General features: G+C 47.9%; 1 protein-coding gene across 1 annotated transcript in view; it reads left to right on the forward strand.

The window, feature by feature from the left end:
• The first annotated feature begins 2,702 nt into the window (after positions 1-2,702).
• The window catches only part of LOC119978354 (adiponectin receptor protein 1-like), a 33,561-nt gene continuing 10,865 nt past the window's right edge, over positions 2,703-25,398 (forward strand). The window contains exons 1-6 of the mRNA XM_038819929.1: positions 2,703-2,858; positions 4,927-5,098; positions 16,318-16,443; positions 18,470-18,641; positions 19,284-19,470; positions 23,817-24,004. Of these exons, the coding sequence (XP_038675857.1) occupies positions 2,782-2,858; positions 4,927-5,098; positions 16,318-16,443; positions 18,470-18,641; positions 19,284-19,470; positions 23,817-24,004 (922 nt within the window). The 5' untranslated portion in view covers positions 2,703-2,781. The remainder of the gene's footprint in view (positions 2,859-4,926; positions 5,099-16,317; positions 16,444-18,469; positions 18,642-19,283; positions 19,471-23,816; positions 24,005-25,398) is intronic.

The raw sequence follows: 25,398 nt of genomic DNA on the forward strand, positions 1-25,398 counted from the left end.
GCAAATGTGGTCCCTTTGTTCAAGAAGGGGAGTAGAGATAACCCCGGTAACTATAGGCCGGTGAGCCTAACGTCTGTGGTGGGTAAAGTCTTGGAGAGGATTATAAAAGATACGATTTATAATCATCTAGATAGGAATAATATGATTAGGGACAGTCAGCATGGTTTTGTGAAGGGTAGGTCATGCCTCACAAACCTTATCGAGTTCTTTGAGAAGGTGACTGAACAGGTAGATGAGGGTAGAGCAGTTGATGTGGTGTATATGGATTTCAGTAAAGCGTTTGATAAGGTTCCCCACGGTCGGCTATTGCAGAAAATACGGAGGCTGGGGATTGAGGGTGATTTAGAGATGTGGATCAGAAATTGGCTAGTTGAAAGAAGACAGAGAGTGGTAGTTGATGGGAAATGTTCAGAATGGAGTTCAGTTACGAGTGGCGTACCACAAGGATCTGTTCTGGGGCCGTTGCTGTTTGTCATTTTTATAAATGACCTAGAGGAGGGAGCAGAAGGATGGGTGAGTAAATTTGCAGACGACACTAAAGTCGGTGGAGTTGTAGACAGTGCGGAAGGATGTTGCAGGTTACAGAGGGACATAGATAAGCTGCAGAGCTGGGCTGAGAGGTGGCAAATGGAGTTTAATGTGGAGAAGTGTGAGGTGATTCACTTTGGAAAGAATAACAGAAATGCGGAATATTTGGCTAATGGTAAAATTCTTGGTAGTGTGGATGAGCAGAGGGATCTCGGTGTCCATGTACATAGATCCCTGAAAGTTGCCACCCAGGTTGATAGGGTTGTGAAGAAGGCCTATGGTGTGTTGGCCTTTATTGGTAGAGGGATTGAGTTCCGGAGCCATGAGGTCATGTTGCAGTTGTACAAAACTCTAGTACGGCCGCATTTGGAGTATTGCGTACAGTTCTGGTCGCCTCATTATAGGAAGGACGTGGAAGCTTTGGAACGGGTGCAGAGGAGATTTACCAGGATGTTGCCTGGTATGGAGGGAAAATCTTATGAGGAAAGGCTGATGGACTTGAGGTTGTTTTCGTTAGAGAGAAGAAGGTTAAGAGGTGACTTAATAGAGGCATACAAAATGATCAGAGGGTTAGATAGGGTGGACAGTGAGAGCCTTCTCCCGCGGATGGAGGTGGCTAGCACGAGGGGACATAGCCTTAAATTGAGGGGTAATAGATATAGGACAGAGGTCAGAGGTGGGTTTTTTACGCAAAGAGTGGTGAGGCCGTGGAATGCCCTACCTGCAACAGTAGTGGACACGCCAACATTGAGGGCATTTAAATATTTTTTGGATAAGCATATGGATGATAAGGGCATAGTGTAGGTTAGATGGCCTTTAGATTTTTTCCATGTCGGTGCAACATCGAGGGCCGAAGGGCCTGTACTGCGCTGTATCGTTCTATGTTCTATCACATCACATCACATGCCGCCAAGGCCAGCTGTAGCCTCTTTACATATCAGTGCCAATTATTGGATCAATGAGACATCTAATTGGAATGTTTCTTAACCCATTCCTTAACGCGTTGTCCCTCCGGATCATGTGGTCCCAGGAATTGGTCGGGCAGTAGCCCAGGGCGTCGTAACACCAACATCCAGCAGAGTGACCATTGCCCGAGTGGCCACTCTGGACAATGACATTGAGTGAACAACATCCAACAGTAGCCATCATCCAGCTCAATGACCATTCTGGACAATCAGTGAGCGAGTGCCAACCACCCAGCAGTGACCATCATCCAGCAGAGTGACCAGTCTGGACAATATCAGTGAGTGACCGCCACCCAGCAGAGTGACCACCCTCCAGCAGAGTGACCAGTCTAGACAATGTCAGTGAGTGACCACCCTCCAGCAGAGTGACCACCCTCCAGCAGAGTGACCAGTCTAGACAATGTCAGTGAGTGACCACCCTCCAGCAGTGACCGGCACCCAGCAGAGTGACCAGTCTGGACAATGTCAGTGAGTGACCACCCTCCAGCAGAGTGACCAGTCTAGACAATGTCAGTGAGTGACCACCCTCCAGCAGAGTGACCGGCACCCAGCAGAGTGACCAGTCTGGACAATGTCAGTGAGTGACCACCCTCCAGCAGAGTGACCAGTCTAGACAATGTCAGTGAGTGACCACCCTCCAGCAGAGTGACCGGCACCCAGCAGAGTGACCAGTCTGGACAATGTCAGTGAGTGACCACCCTCCAGCAGAGTGACCAGTCTAGACAATGTCAGTGAGTGACCACCCTCCAGCAGAGTGACCGGCACCCAGCAGAGTGACCAGTCTGGACAATGTCAGTGAGTGACCACCCTCCAGCAGAGTGACCAGTCTAGACAATGTCAGTGAGTGACCACCCTCCAGCAGAGTGACCGGCACCCAGCAGAGTGACCAGTCTGGACAATGTCAGTGAGTGACCACCCTCCAGCAGAGTGACCAGTCTAGACAATGTCAGTGAGTGACCACCCTCCAGCAGAGTGACCGGCACCCAGCAGAGTGACCAGTCTGGACAATGTCAGTGAGTGACCACCCTCCAGCAGAGTGACCGGCACCCAGCAGAGTGACCAGTCTGGACAATGTCAGTGAGTGACCACCCTCCAGCAGAGTGACCGGCACCCAGCAGTGACCAGTCTGGACAATGTCAGTGAGTGACCACCACTCTGCACAATGTCAGTGAGTGGATTCCGACCTCCAGGAAGTCGGGCCGGTGACGTCAGGACGCCCACCGTGCCCCGGAAACCGGAAGGGCTGCGGGACCCGGAAGTGGTTGTTGGTCGGGGGCTCGCGGAGGAGATGCCGGGGCCGGAGAGAGAGACCGGGACAGCCCGGGAAAGACATCTGGAGCAGCAAAGACGCCGCAAAAAAGCGAGGTAAACCTGGTCAGGGAGGGAGACAGAGCTGGGGCTGGAGGGACGACGGGGTGGGGAGAGAGAGAGAGAGACGGGATGGAGAGAGAGAGAGAGAATCGGGATGGAGAGAGAGAGAGAGAATCGGGATGGAGAGAGAGAGAGAGAGAATCGGGATGGAGAGAGAGAGAGAGAGAGACGACGGGAGCAGCACGGTAGCATAGTGGTTAGCACTGTTGCTTCACAGCACCAGGGTCCCAGGTTCGATTCCCTGCTGGGTCACTGCCTGTGTGGAGTCTGCACATTCTCCCCGTGTCTGCGTGGGTTTCCACCGGGTGCTCCGGTTTCCTCCCACAGTCCAAAGATGTGCAGGTTAGGTGGATTGGTCATGATAAATTGCCCTTCGTGTCCAAAAAAGGTTAGGAGAGGTTATTGGGTTACGGGGATAGGATGGAAGCGAGGGCTTAAGTGGGTCGGTGCAGACGCGATGGGCCGAATGGCCTCCTTCTGCACTGTATGTTCTATCCCGTCCTCTCTCTCTCTCTCTCTCCATCCCGGGAGAGAGGATGGGATGGAGAGAGAGGACAGGATGTGGAGAGAGAGATGATGGGATGTGGAGAGCGAGAGACGACGGATGGAGAGCGAGAGACGATGGGATGGAGAGAGACGATGGGATAGAGAGAGAGAGAGAGAGAGAGGATAGAGAGAGAGAGAGAGGGGACGGGCTGGAGAGAGAGAGGGGACGGGCTGGAGAGAGAGGGGGGGGCGGGATGGAGAGAGAGAGGGGGCGGGATGGAGAGAGAGAGGGGGCGGGATGGAGAGAAACACTCCGAAATTTAGTCGAAAGAGATTTGTTATTGGTGGATCATGTGATGTTTGGAAGGGGTTTGACAGGGCAGATGTTGAGAGGTTGTTTCCCTCTCACTGGGAAATCTAGTCAGGAACACAAACTCATAAAAAGTTAGCGATCATTCAGACTGAGAATGGGGGAGATTTTCACTGAGCAGGTTGTGAATCTCTGTAATTCTCTATCCCAGAGGGTTGTGGATGTTCCATAATTTAATATATTTAAGGCTGAGATGGATTTTGGATCTCTCACTGAACCATGGGATAGAGGGATAGGGCAGCAATGTGGAATTGAGGTTTGAAATCCGTCATGATTTTATTGAAAGTTGGAGTGGACTTGAGTCCTAATAATGTTTGTTTTTTTTTAATGAAAGATTTCGGGATAAGTAGATGAGTGAGATGAAGGGGATCATGGGAATATAAGATGGAAAGAGATTTGGGAATTAATAAAGGTGAAAGAATACAAAGTGATTGGGGGGGGTGGAGGTAAAACTGGTTCATTGGAGGAGAGAGGGAGTGAGCTGTGGCATTTGTAGGCAAGAGCAGTAAATTGACATTTGTACAACAGCAACTTGCATTTCTATAGGAACTTTACTGTTGTGAAAGGTCCAAAGGTGCCTCATGGGTGTAATCGGACAAACGTTGCCACTGGAACAAGGAAAGAGACATTACATCAAGTGACCAAAAATTCTTGGTCATTGATGTAAGTTTCAAGGAGCATCTTAATGGAGAATAAAGGTTCAGGCAAGGAACTTCAGAGCCTATGTCTCAGATAGCTATGGCCGCCAATGGCGGGAGAAAGGATGCAGGAGGTCACAGTTGTAAGACCTCTGACATCTCAGCGAATTGTAGAGTGTTGGAGATTGCAAAGATTGGGTTGGGGAGAGGCAATGAAATGAGTTGAAAAAAATGATGCGAATGCTGAGTGCCTGAGGTTGTAAGTGAGGTAAAGCATTAGCACACGGCAAAGGTTTACTCTGCAACTGAAGGGGGCTAATTCCATTGCAAATAGTTGACATGACACTGCATGGCTGAAATAGTCACACCCTTATCCCATATCTTAATGTGCTGTTGTGTGTAGAGTTGGGATGTCAAGGTTTAAGTAAGTAATGTTGGATGGACATTAAATGGGTGGTGTAGGCTCTGCATAGAGTAGATTGTACATGGTGTGTAGGAGGAGCCAATGTGGTGGGGCCTCATACTGTCCTTATAGTCTTCATTACATCAGTTTAATGTTGTGTTCTAGTCTTCCCCAGGCTGCCAAGGAGAAAGCTCAGTCTGCATTATCCATGCCTGCCCAGAGATCACCGAGTGAAGCACGTGGAGACTCCAGCAGTGTCAACCAGAGGAACGATGTTGAATTAACTGAACTGATGGAGGAGAAAGCCCAGCCCCAGTCTGGGGGAGATTCAGCAAGAGTAAGTATCAAGAAAGCCTAAGGGCAGGGAGGCGAGAGAAAATGTCAAAGCTGTATTCTCAGTGTTTGAATGGCGTTACACATTAAATGCAAACATGGAGCTGTCTTGATGTATAATTATCATCCCAAGGCTGACATTAGACTGCATCCTTGAAATCACTCCAGTTTATACTCCGAAACGGAAAGATTTCTCATTGAGGTTGATTTTGCATGACAGGAGAGCATCCCAGTGTGGAGAACGACTCTGTCTGCTGGTGTCTTTTTAAATGTGTTTTGATATCTGTGGCCCCTGTCTCAGTTAAAGTTTTGTTCCACTTTGAGATCCTGATGTCTTGCTCAGCCACCTTCAAGTTGTTAGGAAAACTTAAATAGTTTAAGTGATTTATATTGGTAAACATTAGACATAAGGTGAGGTTTAATTTAATGTTTCTGTGCTTGGAAGGGTATAACCTAGAGTTAGACTCATGAAGGATAATGGCGTTTGTATGTGTAAGAGTTGGTTCAGTTCCAACTGTGTTTCTGTTTTGCTCAGAGAGGACTGTGGCGTCAAGAATAAATAAATGGCATGTGGGTGTTTCTTAGCAACTGGGGTCTTGTGAGGTACAGAAGCTTTTAAGTTTAATTTCGCTAATTTATGGGCACTTGGAGTTATGTAGTGAGAAAGAAGGCAGCTCTCAGCTCTGCGAGAAGCAATTGGTTTAGGTGTCCAAAGGTGGGGTTGTGTGGATAGGTCAGGGAGTGGGCCTAGGTAGGGTGCTCTTCTGGAGAGTTGCTGCAGACTCAATGAACTTCTGCACTGTAGGGATTCTGTGATTCTAAACAAACTTTTCTGCATTAAAAGGAGAATTGCAATAACCATATTTAAAGTGGACAGCAAAGGCAAAAAAAAATCTGATGCAATTTTAATGCAGTCGGGGAATCGAGAGTTAAAATAATTGAGAGCATTTTGCACAGCAGTCAAGACAAAGAAATCCTAATGCGGTTGTAAAATCTTGGACTGGATTCACTGTTCAAAGCGGAGCAGAAGCTTTGTTTAAATGTGTCATTTGGAAAATCTGGTCTGGAGTTCGGAATGCAAATCGTTAAGGGAAAGTGTAAATATTTAAGAAAAGATTTTAAAGTGTGTTCTTGGGAGTGGAGTTTGGGAACTCTCACGTGACGATCATCGAGGGGGGGGGGGCTGGATTCTGAGGAGATATCCACAGTCATTTGGGTTCAGAGAGGTATGCGTCTTGTAATCTTAAAAGGGACTTTGTGTTAATGAGACCATTGTAGATTAACATATACTTTTAATCCGTGTTAGTCCTAATCCCTGTGTGTAATTGTTAAATTGGGGGGGGGAGTAACGGCATATTGTATCATCTAATTTTTTCATGTTCAATAAACAAAAAATCTTGCTGTCAAAACTAATAAGCGGTCCCGTGACTCTGTTCCTCCACATTTTATAAAAACATCCACTGGGATTGTAACAAGGTCTCTGACCTATCTTTCCTCGTTCCACCACCTCCAATATGTAGAGTTGTAGTATAGGGAAGGAGGAAGTATAACAACATATATACACGAGATAAGAGGAACAAATTTGCAAGCAAATTACAGAGAGGTGCAAGAATAGTAGTTAGTAGTAGTTATAATGGGGGCTTTATATAGACTGGGATAGTAGTAGTATTGGGGACATGAGGTCCTAGAGAGGTGCAAGAGAATTTTCTACAGCTGTAGGTTTCCGGTCAAATGAGAAAGGAGGCACTGCTAGACCTGCTTCTTGGGAATGAGGAGGGCCGAGTGGATCAAGTGACAGTGGGAGAATATTTAGGAAACAGTGATCATTATATCAAGTTTTATGTTGGTCATGAAAAAGGACATGGAATAATCCGGAGTTAGAATAATTCACTGAGGGAAGGTCAATTTCAATTCGGCAAGAATCTGACCCAAATAAATTGGAATCAAAGTTCGCAGGAAACACTGAAGATATAATTCTGGCATAGTTGAGATACATGCAACTAAGAATCAGGATAAATATAGACGGTTCAAAGGGAAGATTTTTAAAAATAAATTTAGAGTACCCAATAATTTTTTCCCAATTAAGGGGCAATTTAGTACAGCCAATCCACCTACCCTGTACATCTATGGATTGTGGGGGTAAAACCCACACAGACACGGGGAGAATGTGCAAACTCCACACAGTCAGTAAGCTGGGGCGCGGATTGAACATGGGTCCTCAGCGGCAGCAGTGGTAACCACTCCGCCACGGTGCTGCCCGAAAGGAGACTTGTATGTGCAAATTAGAGAGGCAAAGAGGGAGTATGAGGAGAGACTGGCAACCAACATAAAAGGGAATCACAAAGTCTTCTATAGGCATATAAATAGTAAAAAGGAGATAAAAGGAGGAGTGGGACAATTGGGGACCAAAAATGGGATTTACACATGGAAGCAAAGGACATAACTGAGGTACTAAATGAATGCTTTGCATCTGTCTTTACCAAGGAAGAAGATATTGTGCAGGTTATGGTGAAAGAGAAGACCATTCAAAGACTATAATGGTTTAAAATTGATGAGCAGGAGGTATTGGATAGGCTGTGTCCACCTAAAGTTAGTAACGTAAGAACTGGATCAGATGTATCCAAGCATACTTAGGGAAGTGCGAGTTGAAATTGCAACGGTACTGGCCATAATTTTTCAGTCTTCCTTAGTGTGGTAACTTGACCACAAGAAAGGTAGTTGAATGCGTTGTAAAAATTAAATCATCTTTACGACAAAAAACATTCACGTAATAATACAGTTTGGCTTCAGGCAGCAGCTAAAAACAACAATACACAAGCTCTTTGCGGCTAAACCAAAGCCTGTGCTCCCAGTAGGTTGGGATTGTTCTCGCTGGAGTTCAGAAGAATGAGGGGGGAATCTCATAGAGACGTATAAAATTCTAACAGGATTAGACAGGGTAGATGCAGGAAGATGTTACCAATGGGACTGGTATAGCACAGGGCTAAAGAGCTGGCTTTTAAAGTAGACCAAGGCAGGCCAGCAGCACGGTTCAATTCTCGTACCAGAAGCTGTTTCAGCTCACCCGTTTCTGAACTGTTTGGAAAGAAACTGCTAATTAACTACAGCCATCTCTTAACTGAACTGCGATGCTGCTCCCATCTCCAACTAACACTCAACTAAACCTGCTTTTCTGCAAGATGCCTGATACTTTGGCACCACCCATTAATCACATCATCTTCCCAAGCTGAAATCTAATTAATTCCACAGGGAATCCCCTTAATCCGAACAACAATCCATTAGCCCAAGCTTTTACGATGCTTTAATTGCACCCGGCCCCCAAAATAGTTCAACCCAGGATTCTTTTAAAACACTACTAACCCAGTTTTTAACCCTTACTGCACCAACTATCTCTAATACAATATATCTGAAATTCCTACATTATCATAGGAGAGACAACATAAATCAACATAACACACTTTACAACTAATACGTCTGTCTTTCAGCAGCTTTGCAACTACGTTGTGATCTGTGTAGAATCATGGGTGATTCACTTGACACTAGAGGAGTGTTGATGCAGTTGAGCTGGACTTTGAGGTTGGTTGTTAGTGAGAGGAGGTCCTTTAATCTCTCCCAGAGTAGCATTCACCAGATGCCCCTAAGCGACGGGAACCAATTCCTGTCATATTTCCACAGCAGCATTTCCTTCTGCCGTGTGATCCCGAAAGTTAGCTATCTCCACGTCGTGTTGTAGATTAATGTGATCTTGGTGTCTGGATTCCTTCCATTTGTCAACTTCATTGATGATACTCGACCACTTTGGTTCAGAATAACTCCAAGCAGCCATTGTTGGTAACTGCCGAAATTCCTGACATAGACACAGATATCCGGATTGAAATGCATCTCCTGCTTTTCCTGTTTCCTTCCCACTGTCGCTATGCTATCTGGATGTAGTGAGACTTTGGCTTCCTACTTGTTAACATTTCAGCTGATGAAAGTCCTGTTGTGGTTCATGGCGTGATAAGATACTGAAACAAGAACATGAGAGCTTATTTCCCAAAGCACTGCCTAGCATTCTCTTCAGTCCTTTTTTCAGTGTCTGAACAGCTCGCTCTCCTATACCATTCGACACTGGATGTAAAGGAGCAGTACGCACATGTATTCCATTTTTATGCTTAAACTTTTGTAACAAATCACTTTAATGTCCCGTTATCAGAAAGCAGTAAGCCATGAGTCGCAAAACTTTGGCGAAGCTTCTCTATGTAACAGAAGCTGTAAATGTTTCTCATGATGTGCACGTCTAGGGCAGCACGGTGGCCCAGTGGTAACACTGCAGCCTCATGGCGCTGAGGTCCCAGGTTCGATCCTGGCTCTGGGTCACTGTCCGTGTGGAGTTGCACATTCTCCCTGTGTTTGCGTGGGTTTCGCCCCCACAACCCAAAAGATGTGCAGTGTAGGTGGATTGGCCACACTCAATTGCCCATTAACTGGAAAAAATGAATTGGATACTCTAAATTTATTTTTTTTAAATGACGTGCACTTCTAACCACTTAGAATGTCCATCCACGATGACAAGAAGTATATGACCCATAAACGGTCCTGCAAAGTCCACGTGAAGTCTAGACCAGGCACAGTCAGGCCACTCCCACAGATGGAGTGGTGTTGATGGCACCATCGTCTGGATTATTTGACAAGCAGATCAAGATTTCACTTGCTGTCCAAGAACTGATCTATTTTGGCCACCAAACCTATGACCTTGCTAAACCTTTCATTCAGGAGACACTCGGATGAGCCCCAGGGACTACATCCACGATGTGCGAAAGAGCAAAAGGGTGGAATGACCACTCTCTACCCCCAAAGAATGCAGCCGTCCTGCACACTCAGCTCAGTTATGTTTTCAGTACCTCATCATCTATAACAGGAGGCATACTCTGCATGAGGAATCCCATCGTCCAGGACAACACAGGATCCCTGTTAGTCCACAGTTTACTCTGGCATTCACAGAATTTGAAAATTGTTCAAACAAGAAAATTACCTCTGGAGAAAATATTGTCTTGGTTGGCACGTTTGGTAAGTGAAGGCGACTCAGCATGTCTGCGTTTGTGTTGTCCTTTCCTACCCTGTACACTCTTCTGTACTGGTAGGCTGAAAATCCGAGAGTCCAGTGCTGTAATTTCACCGAAGCAATGAAATGTACGCTCATAAAGGTACTGATGAAACTGCTTCAAAGAGAAAACAATGGCTCGACCGTCCTTGTTGAGCTGCGAGTATCCCATCTCAGCTGTTGGCAGCATGCGTGATGCAAAGCCAACTGGATTCTCTGACCTGTCTTCCATCAGCTGAGAGAGCACCGCCGTGATGCTGTCAGGTGAAGCATCACATGACAGAATGGGCTCGCTGTCCTGATCAAAGTGAACCAGCAAGTTGGCTGATTGTAGCACTCCTCTTCCTGCTCTGTGCTTTCCAGGTAGCAGATTGAGGCTGCTTTGAATTTCCTTGCTCAGCCTATGATTTGCTCTGAGCACTCTGCACTTTTAGTCAAACATCCCTTTTTTTTTGCAATTGTGCCACACAATTGAACTTGCAATGATTGGCATTGTGTGTGCCTCAACACCTGACACATTTAACTGCATTTGCCTTTTTGTTTGCTGGCTCTTTCCTTACTGATGTACTGCACCCGCCTATTCCCCACTATGTGCTTTTTGAATATCCTTTGATTTGCTGGCAGCCATCTCTATCCCCTGAGAAGTTTCAGTTTCTTAAAGGTTAGTGTGGCTTGCCGCCACAAACAATGCTGTATGCTATCATCATTAATGCCACAGACCAATCTGTCCCAGAGCATATTCTCTAACACTGCCCCAAACTCATAGAGTTGATGCAGTTCAGCAACTAAATCAGCTACAGACTCTACTACTTTTAAAAATGACTACAGAACTTAAAACATTGGACAATCACTGAGGGCTTAGGATGGTGATGATTCTGAATGAGTGCAACTAACTGGTGGCACAGTGTTTAGCACTGCTGCCTCACAGCGCCAGGGACCCAGGTTCGATTCCGACCTTGGATGACGGTCTGTATGGTGTTTGTACGTTCTCCCCATGTCTGCCTGAGTTTTCTTCAGGTGCATCGGTTTCCTCCCACAGTCCAAAGATGTGCCGGATAAATAGATTGGTCATGATAAGTTCCTCTAAGTGACCAACGGTTAGATGCTGTTGCAGGGATGGGGCAGAGGAGTGGGCTTAGGTAGGGTGCTCTTTAAGAGAGTTGGTGCAGACTCGATGGGCCAAATGGCCTCTTTCTGTACTGTGATGAAAACTCCGCAAATGAAATGTGCCCTGGTTTCCGTGATGTTGCTAAGTTTCTCATTAGCTTGTAGGAGAATTGAGTGCATTTTGGCCTCATCTGCAATTTTCTTTTTAATAATTATCTTTATTGTCACAAGTAGGTTTCATAGAATTTACAGTACAGAAGGAGGCCATTCGGCCCATCGAGTCTGCACCGGCTCCTGGAAAGAGCACCCTACCCAAGGTCAACACCTCCACCCTATCCCCATAACCCAGTAACCCCACCCAATACTAAGGGCAATTTTGGACACTAAGGGCAATTTATCATGGCCAATCCACCTAACCTGCACATCTTTGGACTGTGGGAGGAAACCGGAGCACCCGGAGGAAACCCACGCACACACTGGGAGGATGTGCAGATTCCACACAGACAGTGACCCAAGCCGGAATCGAACATGGGACCCTGGAGCTGTGAAGCGATTGTGCTATCCACAATGCTACCCTATTTACACTGCAATGAAGTTACTGTGAAAATCCCCAGTCGCCACATTCGCTTGTTTGGGTACACGGAGGGAGAATTCAGAATGTCCAAATTACCTAACAACACGTCTGTCAGGACTTGTGGGAGGAAAACTGGAGAACCCAGAGGAAACCCACGCAGACACAGGGAGAACGTGCAGACTCTACACAGACAGTGATCCAAGCTGGGAATCAAACCTAGGACCCTGGTGCTGTGAAGCAACAGTGTTAACCACTGTGCTACTGTGCCACCCACGATTTGCCTGGGAAAAGTGTCCCAATCTTTCCACATATTCAGTCTAGCCCTCGTGCCCCTCCATAAACTCACTGATGGTTCTAAACATAGCCATTGCCGCCGGCCACATTGCAAATTATCTGCTCACTGTATAAGAGTCACCACTCTGCACCTCAAATTTTTTTTTGTTCTCTTTAATCTTCGTTGTCAGAAAGATGTAATAGCTTGACCACAAGAAAGGTAGTTGAATGCTTTGAAAAGTTAAATCTTCTTTACTTCAGAAAACATTGAGGTAATCGTAAAGTTTGACTTCAGATGCCAGCAGCAGCTGAACCCAACTATACACAAACTCCCTGTGGCTAAGCTGAAAACAGCTGCTCCCAATGACGTCACATCCGCATACAAACCTTTGTTAAAGACTGCCATACACATAATCAAATAGGAACATGGTCATTATTAGAACGCTCTTTAACACTTAGACTCAGGGGTAGTGCCAGAGGACTGGAGGATTGCAACTGTTGTTTGAAAAAGGGTATAAAGATAAGTCCAGCAACTACAGGCCAGTCAGTTTAATCTTGATAGTGGAAAACTTCTAGAAATTACAATTTGGGACAAAATGATTCGTCAAGTGGAGAAATGTGGGCTAATTAAAGAAAGCCAGCATGGATTTGTTACAGGCAAATCATGTTTGACTAACTTGCGTGAATCTTTTGATGAGGTAACAGAGTGTTGATGAAGGTAATGCTGTTGATGTGTATATAGACTTCCAAAGACATTTGATAAAGTTGTAGCTTGTGTCATAAAAGGGACAGTAGCATTGAGTGACAGGAAACCTTTTTTAAAATTAATTTTACAGGATGTGGGCATCGCTGCCCAGGCCTGCATTTATTGCCCATCTCTAATTATCCTTGAAAATGTGGTGGTGAGCTGCTGCCTTTAACTACCGCAGTCTCTGTGTTAATTGGTTAATGGGTGCTTTTTGGACGGGGGAGAGTTTGTATTTGGAGTTCCCCAGCGGTTGATGTTGACACCCCTTCTCTTCCTGATGTATATTGAGGACCAAGACACTGATGCATAGGGTACAATTTCAAGATTTTCAGATGATACAAAACTTTGAAGTATGGTGAAGTGTGAGGAAATAATGTGGAACTTCAGAATGACGTAGGTTGGTAGATGGGCAGAGAAATGACAGATGAAATTCAAGGCAGAGAAGTATAGAAATAATGGGGAGGGGCACCATAAAATAAAGGAAGTAATTCCAAATAGGGTGCAGAATTGATTGATTTATTGTCGCATGTACTGAAGTACAGTGAAAAGTATTTTTCTGCGGCCAAGAGAACGCACACAGTACGTTCATAGTAGACAAAAAGAATAATCAACAGAGAACATTGACAAACAGTGATTAGTTACAGTGCGGAACAAAGGGCAAACAATGCAAATACATTAGCAAGAGCAGCATAGGGAGTTGTGAATAGTGTTCATACAGGGAACAGATCAGTCCGAGGGGGAAACATTGAGGAGTCTAGCAGCTGTGGGGAAGAAGCTGTTACTGTAACAGGTTGTGCAGGTCTTGAGACTTCTGTATGTTCTGCCTGATGGAAAGGTCTGGAAGAGGGCAAAGCCTGGGTGTGAGGGGTCTCTGACAATGCTGTTTGCCTTCCTGAGGCAGTGGGAGTGGGAGGTGTAGACAGAATCAGTAGGAGGGTGGCAATCTTGTGTGATGCATTGAAAGACCTGGGTATATATGGGCATAAGCCTTTGAAGGTGGCAGGACAGGCTGAGTGAGACCTGCTAAAAGTGAGATCTTGGGCTTTGTGAATAAGGTTTAGAGTGCAAGAGCAAGGAGGTCATGTTACGTTTGTATAAAACACTGGTTCAGTTTCAGCTGGAGTATTGTGAAGGTGTTGGAGAGAGTTTGGAAAAGATTCACGAGATTGGTTCCGGGGATGAGGAATTTCATTCCAGAGATAGATTGGAGAAGTTGGATTTGTTCTCCTCGGAGAGGCGGAGGCTGAGAAAAAAGGTGTTCAAAACATAATAATCTTTATTGATGTCACAAGTAGGCTTACATTAACACTGCAATTAAATTACTGTGAAAATCCCCTAGTCGCCACTCTGTGGCGCCTGTTCGGGTACTCAGAGGGAGAGTTTAGAATGTCCAATTCACCTAACAGCACGTCTTTCGGGACTTTTGAAGGAGGAAACCGGAGCACCGGGAGGAAACCCACGCAGGCACGGGGAGAACGTGCAGACTCCGCACAGACAGTGACGCAAGCCAGGAATTGAACCCGGGTCCCTGGCGCTGTGAATCAACAGTGCTAACCACTGTGCTACTGTGCTGCCCATGGGGGTCTGGGCAAAGTCAACAGGGAGAAACTTTTCCCGTTGATATGGTGACATGAACAAAAACTTTTTCATGCAGCGAGTGATGTGGGTGCGGAATACACGGCCTGAGACTGTGGGAGAGGCGGGTTCAATCAAAGCATTCAAAAATGAATTAGACTGATAGCTCAGTTGGCTGGACAGCTGATTCATGATGTAGAGTGATGCCAACAGCATGTGTTCAGTCCCTGTACCAGCTAAAAAAAAAAATAATCTTTATTGTCACAAGCAATCTTACATTAACACTGCAATGAAGTTACTGTGAAAATCCCGTAGTCGCCACATTCCGGCGCCTGTTCGGGTACACAGAAGGAGAATCTGGAATTCTCTGCTGGTACGGGAATTGAACCCACACTGCGGGAACTGTTCTGCATCACAAACCAGCTGTCCAGCCCACTGAGCTAAACCAGTAAACCGTGCCAACCTTCTCAACCTTGCCACTCACCTGAGGTGTGGGGCTATGGTGACATGGAAGTTTTAATGAGAGAGGCGGAAGGTCTTTTGCCAGTTTTACAATCTGAGCAGAAACTGTCAGGAAGTAGAGAATCTCCACTGACATCAGCTGGAAGGAACTATTAGGGTTACACCGGCCTTTTGTGATATCTGTACTTCAGGAATGCTGTGAGTCTTGGAACATGACCTTCCATTCCCACCTCCTATCAAGCTACCCACCCTGGGCCATGCTAATCAGTCTTGTTATTTGAGATGTTCCTGTATCCTGCTGTCTACTCCTCATTGGCCCACTCTAATTTGTGCGCAAAATCTAGACTGGCGCTCCAGAGCAGTTCAGAAGGAGTGCTGCACTGTTCAAAGTTGCCACCTTTTTAGGTGGGACGTCATCTGCTCTCTCAGGTGGACATAAAAGATCTGCTGCTGCAATTTAAAGAACATTAGGGGAATTATCGCCAGCATCTTGTTGAATATTTATCTCTCTACCAATATAGTTAACATGATCATGGTCACATTAATGTTTGTAGGAACTTGCTCTGCATTTTCTACATTATAACAATGAGTACACTTCATGGGCTGTAAATCGCTTCGGCATATCCTGAAGTTGAGAGATGCAAATATGTAAAGAGAAGATCTCAAAAAGAAGAAATCTGATAAAGAACAGTGTAGGTGGCAGCCACGTGTTGAATATTGGCTGGGACACAAAAAGCTCTTTGAGTAAAATGTCTGATGATTTTTACATCAACCTGAATGGTTTACTGTCTCAATTCAAAAACGGCTGATCTTTAAACAATCCCTTGTACTGCTCTGAAGTCTCAAAGAGTTGGGTTGGAACCTGTGACAATTTGACTCGGAGGTATGTTTAAAATGTAAATGGGCATTTGTAGTTATGTTGCTGCTCTGGAACTAAAAGCATTGAACAATTTATTTAAAATAGTTCTGCTCCCCTCATGATTCAGTGCTTGAACCTACATTAACGCTCAGCCTGTAGGAAGAAGGCTTCCAGGCTGGATTTCGGTGTTTGCTAATCTGAGCGGGAGCTGTAACAGACTTTCAATGCCTGTGGGATAGGGGGATGAAACATTAGCCAGGGCTCCTATGTGGCTATCCGATGAGGTTAGGAACAGGTTCAGCTGTGACAACCTATGGTTTGCAGTCTTACACTCACAGTAGGAGGGAAGAGGTCGCTTGGGGATGTGACACAAGTGATATAGTTCCCAGCAAGAGTCTCTACGTGCAGGAGAGAACAGCAGAATGACAGCAAAAGAAGCCAATAGATGGGTATCTGTTTAAATGTGAATCATGCGATTAGGTTCAGTCACAATGTTAGTGATCCTAGATCGTCCACTAACTGATACTGCTGTTTCTCTGTAGGGTATGGAATTCCAGACAGACTCAACAACACAACATGAGGAGGAAGAGGAAGAGGAGGTGCGAGTCCTAACCCTGCCTCTGCAGGCCCATCATGCCATGGAAAAGATGGAGGAGTTTGTGTACAAGGTACAGCTCAGAAACACACACTATTGGAGTGGAGTGTTGGTAAAACACATGCTAACTGTCTACAATGTCAGTAACACAGTTTAACTGTAGGCTGTCAGTGACACAGTCTAACCGTATGCAGGTTGTCAGTAACACAGTCGAACCATATGGTGTCAGTAAGACAGTCAAACTGAACAGTGTCAGAAAGACATAACAAAACGGTGTCGGTAACACAGTCTAACCGTACGGTGTCAGTGACACGGTCTAACCGTACGGTGTCAGTGACACGGTCTAACCGTACTGTGCCAGTGACACGTTCTAACCCTACGGTGTCAGTGACACGGTCTAACCGTACTGTGCCAGTGACACGGTCTAACCGTACTGTGCCAGTGACACGGTCTAACCGTACTGTGCCAGTGACACGGTCTAACCTTACTGTGCCAGCGACACGGTCTAACCGTACTGTGCCAGCGACACGGTCTAACCGTACTGTGCCAGTGACACGGTCTAACCGTACTGTGCCAGTGACACGGTCTAACCGTACTGTGCCAGTGACACGGTCTAACCGTACTGTGCCAGTGACACGGTCTAACCGTACGGTGTCAGTGACATGGTCTAACCGTACTGTGCCAGTGACACGGTCTAACCGTACTGTGCCAGTGACACGGTCTAACCGTACTGTGCCAGTGACACGGTCTAAACCGTACTGTGCCAGTGACACGGTCTAACCGTACTGTGCCAGTGACACAGTCTAACCGTACTGTGCCAGTGACACGGTCTAACCGTACGGTGTCAGTGACATGGTCTAACCGTACTGTGCCAGTGACACGGTCTAACCGTACTGTGCCAGTGACACGGTCTAACCGTACTGTGCCAGTGACACGGTCTAACCGTACTGTGCCAGTGACACGGTCTAACCGTACTGTGCCAGTGACACGGTCTAACCGTACTGTGCCAGTGACACGGTCTAACCGTACTGTGCCAGCGACACGGTCTAACCGTACTGTGCCAGCGACACGGTCTAACCGTACTGTGCCAGCGACACGGTCTAACCGTACTGTGCCAGCGACACGGTCTAACCGTACTGTGCCAGCGACACGGTCTAACCGTACTGTGCCAGTGACACGGTCTAACCGTACTGTGCCAGTGACACGGTCTAACCGTACTGTGCCAGTGACACGGTCTAACCGTACTGTGCCAGCGACACGGTCTAACCGTACTGTGCCAGCGACACGGTCTAACCGTACTGTGCCAGCGACACGGTCTAACCGTACTGTGCCAGCGACACGGTCTAACCGTACTGTGCCAGCGACACGGTCTAACCGTACTGTGCCAGCGACACGGTCTAACCGTACTGTGCCAGCGACACGGTCTAACCGTACTGTGCCAGCGACACGGTCTAACCGTACTGTGCCAGCGACACGGTCTAACCGTACTGTGCCAGCGACACGGTCTAACCGTACTGTGCCAGCGACACGGTCTAACCGTACTGTGCCAGCGACACGGTCTAACCGTACTGTGCCAGCGACACGGTCTAACCGTACTGTGCCAGCGACACGGTCTAACCGTACTGTGCCAGTGACACGGTCTAACCGTACTGTGCCAGCGACACGGTCTAACCGTACTGTGCCAGCGACACGGTCTAACCGTACTGTGCCAGCGACACGGTCTAACCGTACTGTGCCAGCGACACGGTCTAACCGTACTGTGCCAGCGATACTGCAGATCTTCTGCTCCATCTATCCTACTCCACACTGAGGCCGGTCAATCCCATTCACATTGAGCTGCACAGTGCATCCATTTCAGAATCCTTCTGTGTCTAAATCCCTCCACAGCCATTTTCACTGTAACGTTGATGGTGGAAGTGTATTCTCTCTCCATAGAAAGGCCTGGTGACACCTGTGTTTCCGATTACCAGACAGCAAGGTTTGCCTGTTCCAAGGCGAGTTTAAAAAACACACATAGCTGGCACTGTGATAACCGGTGTGGCTGACAGCCGGGACAGGAGATAGCTGGTGCCAGTGATAACAGTGATCCTGTGTTGCAGGTTTGGGAAGGACGTTGGCGAGTGATCCCTTATGACGTGCTCCCAGATTGGCTGAAGGACAATGATTATTTGTTGTATGGTCACAGGCCACCTATGCCATCTTTCCGAGCCTGTTTCAAGAGTATCTTCAGGATCCACACAGAGACGGGGAACATTTGGACACATCTGCTGGGTAAGAAAAGGAAAGAATTCACATCTGCATTATTAACTCTGTAACTGACAAATGTTTGATTTTAGCTGCTCTTAATCTCTCCATTTGCTGTAAATGCAGTTTAAAATCAGGCTACATGCTTTTATAGACAGAGTAAAACTTTTCTGTGCCCTCTTGTTACTCTTTCATGGGATGTGGGTTTCACTGGCTGGGCCAGCATTTATTCCCATCTCTAATTGTCCTTGAGAAGAGGTTTGTGAGCCTCATGCTCTTTAACTGCTGCATCCATGCAGTGTACAGTGCTGTTAGGGAGGGAGCTCCAAAACGTGGACCCAGCGAAAGTGAGGGAATGGTGAGACGGAGAGAGAGACACAGGTGAGGGGAGAATGGTGATGCGGAGGGAACCAAAGGGAGAGAGAATGAAGGAGGGGAGAATGGGGAAACAGAGCAAGAATGTGGGCAGGTAAGTGAGGGCAAATGGATGATGTGACCAATGGAGACTGGGAATTCTGGGAGATTTATGCTGTCATCCACTGATGGGAGTGAAAGCACCAGTGTGAATCGAAGTGTCAATCATGCGTGTGGAAGAGGTTTCAAAGCAGATTTGTTTTAGTCGGGTGTATTGGTCAATGGTCAGCTTCATTAACTGCAGCTCTTTCACAGGTTTTGTCTTCTTCCTGGGCCTGGGAATCCTGACTTTGCTGAGGCCAAACATATACTTCATGGCCCCTCTGCAGGAGAAGGTGGTGTTCGGCATGTTCTTTCTGGGCGCTGTTCTCTGCCTCAGCTTCTCCTGGCTCTTCCACACGGTCTACTGTCACTCTGAGAAAGTCTCCAGAACATTCTCCAAGTGAGTATGGGGAGACCCTGACCCTGCACATTGGGTGGTGAGGGTTCTAGGCTGCATGTAACACGCGTCTGCATTTTCTCAGTGGGGAGGAGAAGGCTAAGTGCACGGGTTGGGTTTCGATACAGGGTGACCTACACTGGCCAGTGCAGTGAGCTGGGGATCTCTGGGATGTATCTACACTGTGGCCAGGGCACTGAGCTGGGGATCTCTGGGATGTATCTACACTGTGGCCAGTGCAGGGAGCTGGGGTTCTCTCGGATTTTCTACACTGTGGCCAGTGCAGTGAGCTGGGGATCTCTGGGATGTATCTACACTGTGGCCAGTGCAGTGAGCTGGGGGTTCTCTGGGATGTATCTACACTGTGGCCAGTGCAGTGAGTTGGGGATCTCTGGGATGTATCTACACTGTGGCCAGTGCACTGAGCTGGGGTTCTCTGGGATGTATCTACACTGTGGCCAGTGCACTGAGCTGGGAATCTCTGGGATGTATCTACACTGTGGCCAGTGCACTGAGCTGGGGTTCTCTGGGATGTATCTACACTGTGGCCAGTGCAGTGAGCTGGGGTTCTCTGGGATGTATCTACACTGTGGCCAGTGCAGTGAGCTGGGGTTCTCTGGGATGTATCTACACTGTGGCCAGTGCAGTGAGCTGGGGGTTCCCTGGGATGTATCTACACTGTGGCCAGTGCAGTGAGCTGGGGGTTCCCTGGGATGTATCTACACTGTGGCCAGTGCAGTGAGCTGGGGATCTCTGGGATGTATCTACACTGTGGCCAGTGCAGTGAGCTGGGGATCTCTGGGATGTATCTACACTGTGGCCAGTGCAGTGAGCTGTGGATCTCTGGGATGTATCTACACTGTGGTCAGTGCAGTGAGCTGGGGATCTCTGGGATGTATCTACACTGTGGCCAGTGCAGGGAGCTGGGGTTCTCTCGGATTTTCTACACTGTGGCCAGTGCAGTGAGCTGGGGGTTCTCTGGGATGTATCTACACTGTGGCCAGTGCAGTGAGCTGGGGTTCTCTGGGATGTATCTACACTGTGGCCAGTGCAGGGAGCTGGGGATCTCTGGGATGTATCTACACTGTGGTCAGTGCACTGAGCTGGGGATCTCTGGGATGTATCTACTCTGTGGCCAGTGCAGTGAGCTGGGGTTCTCTGGGATGTATCTACACTGTGGCCAGTGCAGTGAGCTGGGGGTTCCCTGGGATGTATCTACACTGTGGCCAGTGCAGTGAGCTGGGGATCTCTGGGATGTATCTACACTGTGGCCAGTGCAGTGAGCTGGGGGTTCTCTGGGATGTATCTACACTGGCCAGTGCAGTGAGCTGGGGGTTCCCTGGGATGTATCTACACTGTGGCCAGTGCAGGGAGCTGGGGATCTCTGGGATGTATCTACACTGTGGCCAGTGCAGTGAGCTGGGGTTCTCTGGGATGTATCTACACTGGCCAGTGCAGTGAGCTGGGGGTTCCCTGGGATGTATCTACACTGTGGCCAGTGCAGTGAGCTGGGGTTCTCTGGGATGTAGCTACACTGTGGCCAGTGCAGTGAGCTGGGGTTCTCTGGGATGTATCTACACTGTGGCCAGTGCAGTGAGCTGGGGGTTCTCTGGGATATATCTACACTGTGGCCAGTGCAGTGAGCTGGGGTTCTCTGGGATATATCTACACTGTGGCCAGTGCAGTGAGCTGGGGTTCTCTGGGATGTATCTACACTGTGGCCAGTGCAGTGAGCTGGGGTTCTCTGGGATGTATCTACACTGTGGCCAGTGCAGTGAGCTGGGGATCTCTGGGATGTATCTACACTGTGGCCAGTGCAGTGAGCTGGGGGTTCTCTGGGATGTATCTACACTGTGGCCAGTGCAGTGAGCTGGGGTTCTCTGGGATGTATCTACACTGTGGCCAGTGCAGTGAGCTGGGGATCTCTGGGATGTATCTACACTGGCCAGTGCAGTGAGCTGGGGGTTTTCTCAGATGTATTTTTTTTTACATTTACAAAACATGTAAATGTTTTTTTACATTTCTTTATATTTTAATACAAATTTATCAAAACAGGTTACAATGAACAAACACCCCGGGAAACATGATTCCTGATAATCAACTGTACAGTCTGTACAGATTTTTCCTCTTTTGCACCCCCCTATCCCCCGCGACGAACAGCTCCTCAAACATGGTTACCAACATCCTCACCTTTCCTCAAAACCCCCTGAAGAGCCCCTAAACTCATACTTTATCTTCTCTAATCGCAGGAAGTCGTACAGGTCACCCAACCAACTACCCCCGGTGGCGATGCCGACTGCAACTCCAGCAAAATTCTCTGCTGTGCAACTAGAGAGGCGAAGGCCAAGACATCAGCCTTCCTACTCTCCATGAGCTCCGGCTTCTCTGAAACCCCAAATATCGCCACCAAAGGATCCAGGTCCACCCCCTCCTCCAGTATCCTGGCTAAGCCGCGCCCGCCCAGAATCTTCCCAATTTTTCGCAACCCCAAAACATGTGCACATGATTCACTGCCCCCGCCCACACCTCTCACACTCATCTGCTACCCCCTGAAAGAACCCACTCATTCTCGCCCGAGTCATATGCACTCTGTGCACCACCTTAAACTGTATCAGGCACATCCTTGCACAAGAGGAGGTCCTGTTCACCCTACGCAGTGCCTCATTTCATGCTCCTCAATTGATCTCCCCTCCCAACTGCGCTTCCAATTTCTCCTTGATCTTCACCACCCGCTCACCTCCCTGCTTCCCCAGCCACTTGTATATATCCCCGATTCTTCCTTCCCTTTCAACATCTGGCAGCAGCAGTAGCTCCAGGTGTATCCCGGCAACCTAGGGAACCCCCTCCAGACCTTTCGTGCAAAGTCCCTAACCTGCAGATATTCATTTTCACCACTTGCTCTGGCATGTATCTAAACTGGCCAATGCAGTGAGCTGGGGGTTCTCTGGGATATATCTACACTGTGGCCAGTGCAGTGAGCTGGGGTACTCTGGGATATATCTACACCGTGGCCAGTGCAGTGAGCTGGGGTTCTCTGGGATATATCTACACTGTGGCCAGTGCAGTGAGCTGGGGTTCTCTGGGATATATCTACACTGTGGCCAGTGCAGTGAGCTGGGGTTCTCTGGGATATATCTACACTGTGGCCAGTGCAGTGAGCTGGGGTTCTCTGGGATATATCTACACTGTGGCCAGTGCAGTGAGCTGGGGATCTCTGGGATGTATCTACACTGTGGCCAGTGCAGTGAGCTGGGGATCTCTGGGATGTATCTACACTGTGGCTAGTGCAGTGAGCTGGGGATTCTCTCGAATTATCTATACTGTGGCCAGTGCAGTGAGCTGGGGTTCTCTGGGACGTATCTACACTGTGGCCAGTGCCGTGAGCTGGGGTTCTCTGGGATGTATGTACACTGTGGCCAGTGCAGGGAGCTGGGGATCTCTGGGATGTATCTACACTGTGGCCAGTGCAGGGAGCTGGGGATCTCTGGGATGTATCTACACTGTGGTCAGTGCAGTGAGCTGGGGATCTCTGGGATGTATCTACACTGTGGCCAGTGCAGTGAGCTGGGGATTCTCTCGAATTATCTATACTGTGGCCAGTGCAGTGAGCTGGGGTTCTCTGGGATGTATCTACACTGTGGCCAGTGCAGTGAGCTGTGGATCTCTGGGATGTATACACACTGTGGCCAGTGCAGTGAGCTGGGGATCTCTGGGATGTATCTACACTGTGGCCAGTACAGTGGTTCTCTGGGATGTATCTGGGAATAAAGGATTGGGAACCCACAGTACAATGCTCACTGGCAGAGCTGAGTGCACAGTCCTGCAATATTCTATATTTTGTTGGGTATATACTAGTTCTTCACAGACTGATGCATTTCTGTTACATTTTGCAGCTTGTGCTAACCAAATTGCCTTCCATTAGAGTGACGGCTCAATTTTCAACATCTCACCCTTGTTTTCTCATCTCCCGTGCCCTCCCTCCTTGGTAATGCGGTGACTTCCTCTCTTTGTGATCACTGCGCTCCTCCTCTTGAACCCCTCTGCCTCTCCCTAGGCCACCCCACATCTCACCTCTCTCCCTGGGGCTTTCCCGCCCATCCCTGACCCTCTCTTACCTCCTTTTCGAATGTTCCGTAAAGCTTATCTGATTGATGCTTTGGTCATTTTACCTAATATCTCCTTATGTAACTCGGGAGTCTGGTTTTGTTTGAAAGCGCTCCTCTGTGAAACGTCTTTGGATGTTTTACGACTCTGAAGGTGCTATATAAATTAATGTTATGATTGTCACCCACATGCTGAGACGTTCAATCACTTTTGCTCTGCTTCTCGTGTTTGCTCTTTGTTCACAGACTGGACTATTCTGGAATCGCCCTGCTTATCATGGGCAGCTTCGTACCCTGGTTATATTACTCCTTCTACTGCTCCCCACAGCCCAGGCTCATCTACCTCGCCATCGTTTGTGCACTGGGAATATCAGCCATCATTGTTGCTCAGTGGGATCGTTTTGCGACTCCCAGACATCGGCTAACAAGAGCAGGTGAGAGTCTTGTCATGGTCAGTGTGGTGGGAATGAAGGATCAGAGAAACAGAGCTTCAACTATCTCATCAACTCCACTGCATCAGCTTTCTTATCCACATAGTTGGATATTAATGGCAGAAATGACGGCCAGTATCATTACCTCCACACTCAGTTGAGCTTGCCTATTTCAGTGGTCTGTATCATTCACAACATGGGCTGAACTACTAATGTCATAGCTGATTACAAAAGGAAACACACACTTGATCAAATTATTTATTTCTTCACGTCACATCTCACTACATGGTTCTGTGTATCTGATACTGACTTGTCTGCGCAGTATAATATGCACAGTCATTTTATATCCAGTGTAATGTGCAGAATCTGTGTAACATGTACTGTCATTGATTCTGCATATTACCATGAACACTGCATAATGTACAATCAATGTGTGTATTGGGCACAGTGAAACGTTTAATGTCTGTGGATAGTGAGCACAGTCCATGTGTGTGGGTAGTATGCGTGGTGTGTGTGTAGTGTGCGTGGTTCATGAGTAAAAAGGGTGTGATCTGCAATGTGCGTGGTTCATGAGTATGGGGAGTATGCGGTCTGTGGTGTGTGTGGTTCATGTGTGTGGATAGTGTGTGGTCTGTCGTGTGCGTGGTTCATGTATGTGGGTAGTGTGCATGGTCCATGTGTGTGAGGTTCATGTGTGCTGGTAGTGTGCCTGCTTCATGAGTGTAAGTAGTGTGCGTGGTTTGTGTGTGCGGGTAGTGTGCGTGGTTCATCTGTGTGTGTGGGTAGTGTGCGTGGGCCGTGTGTGGGTGTGGGTAGTGTGCGTGGTTCATGTGTGTGTGGGTAGTGTGCATGGTTCGTGTGTGTGTGGGTAGTGTGCATGGTTCGTGTGTGTGTGGGTAGTGTGCGTGGTTCGTGTGTGTGTGGGTAGTGTGCGTGGTTTGTGTGTGTGGGTAGTGTTCGTGTGTGTGGTTCGTGTGTGGGTAGTGTGTGTGGGTAGTGTGCGTGGGCCGTGTGTGGGTAGTGTTCGTGTGTGTGTGGGTAGTGTGCGTGTGGTTCGTGTGCGTGGTTCGTGTGTGTGCGTGGTTCATGCGTGTGGGCAGTGCGTGTGGGTAGTGTGCGTGGTCATTGTGCGTGTGGGTAGTGTGCGTGGTTCATGTGCGTGTGGGTAGTGTGCGTGGTTCATGTGCGTGTGGGTAGTGTGCGTGGTTCATGTGCGTGTGGGTAGTGTGCGTGGTTCATGTGCGTGTGGGTAGTGTGCGTGGTTCATGTGCGTGTGGGTAGTGTGCGTGGTTCATGTGCGTGTGGGTAGTGTGCGTGGTTCATGTGCGTGTGGGTAGTGTGCGTGGTTCATGTGCGTGTGGGTAGTGTGCGTGGTTCATGTGCGTGTGGGTAGTGTG

Source organism: Scyliorhinus canicula, chromosome 15, assembly GCF_902713615.1.
Source record: "Scyliorhinus canicula chromosome 15, sScyCan1.1, whole genome shotgun sequence".
Taxonomy (NCBI): domain Eukaryota; kingdom Metazoa; phylum Chordata; class Chondrichthyes; order Carcharhiniformes; family Scyliorhinidae; genus Scyliorhinus; species Scyliorhinus canicula.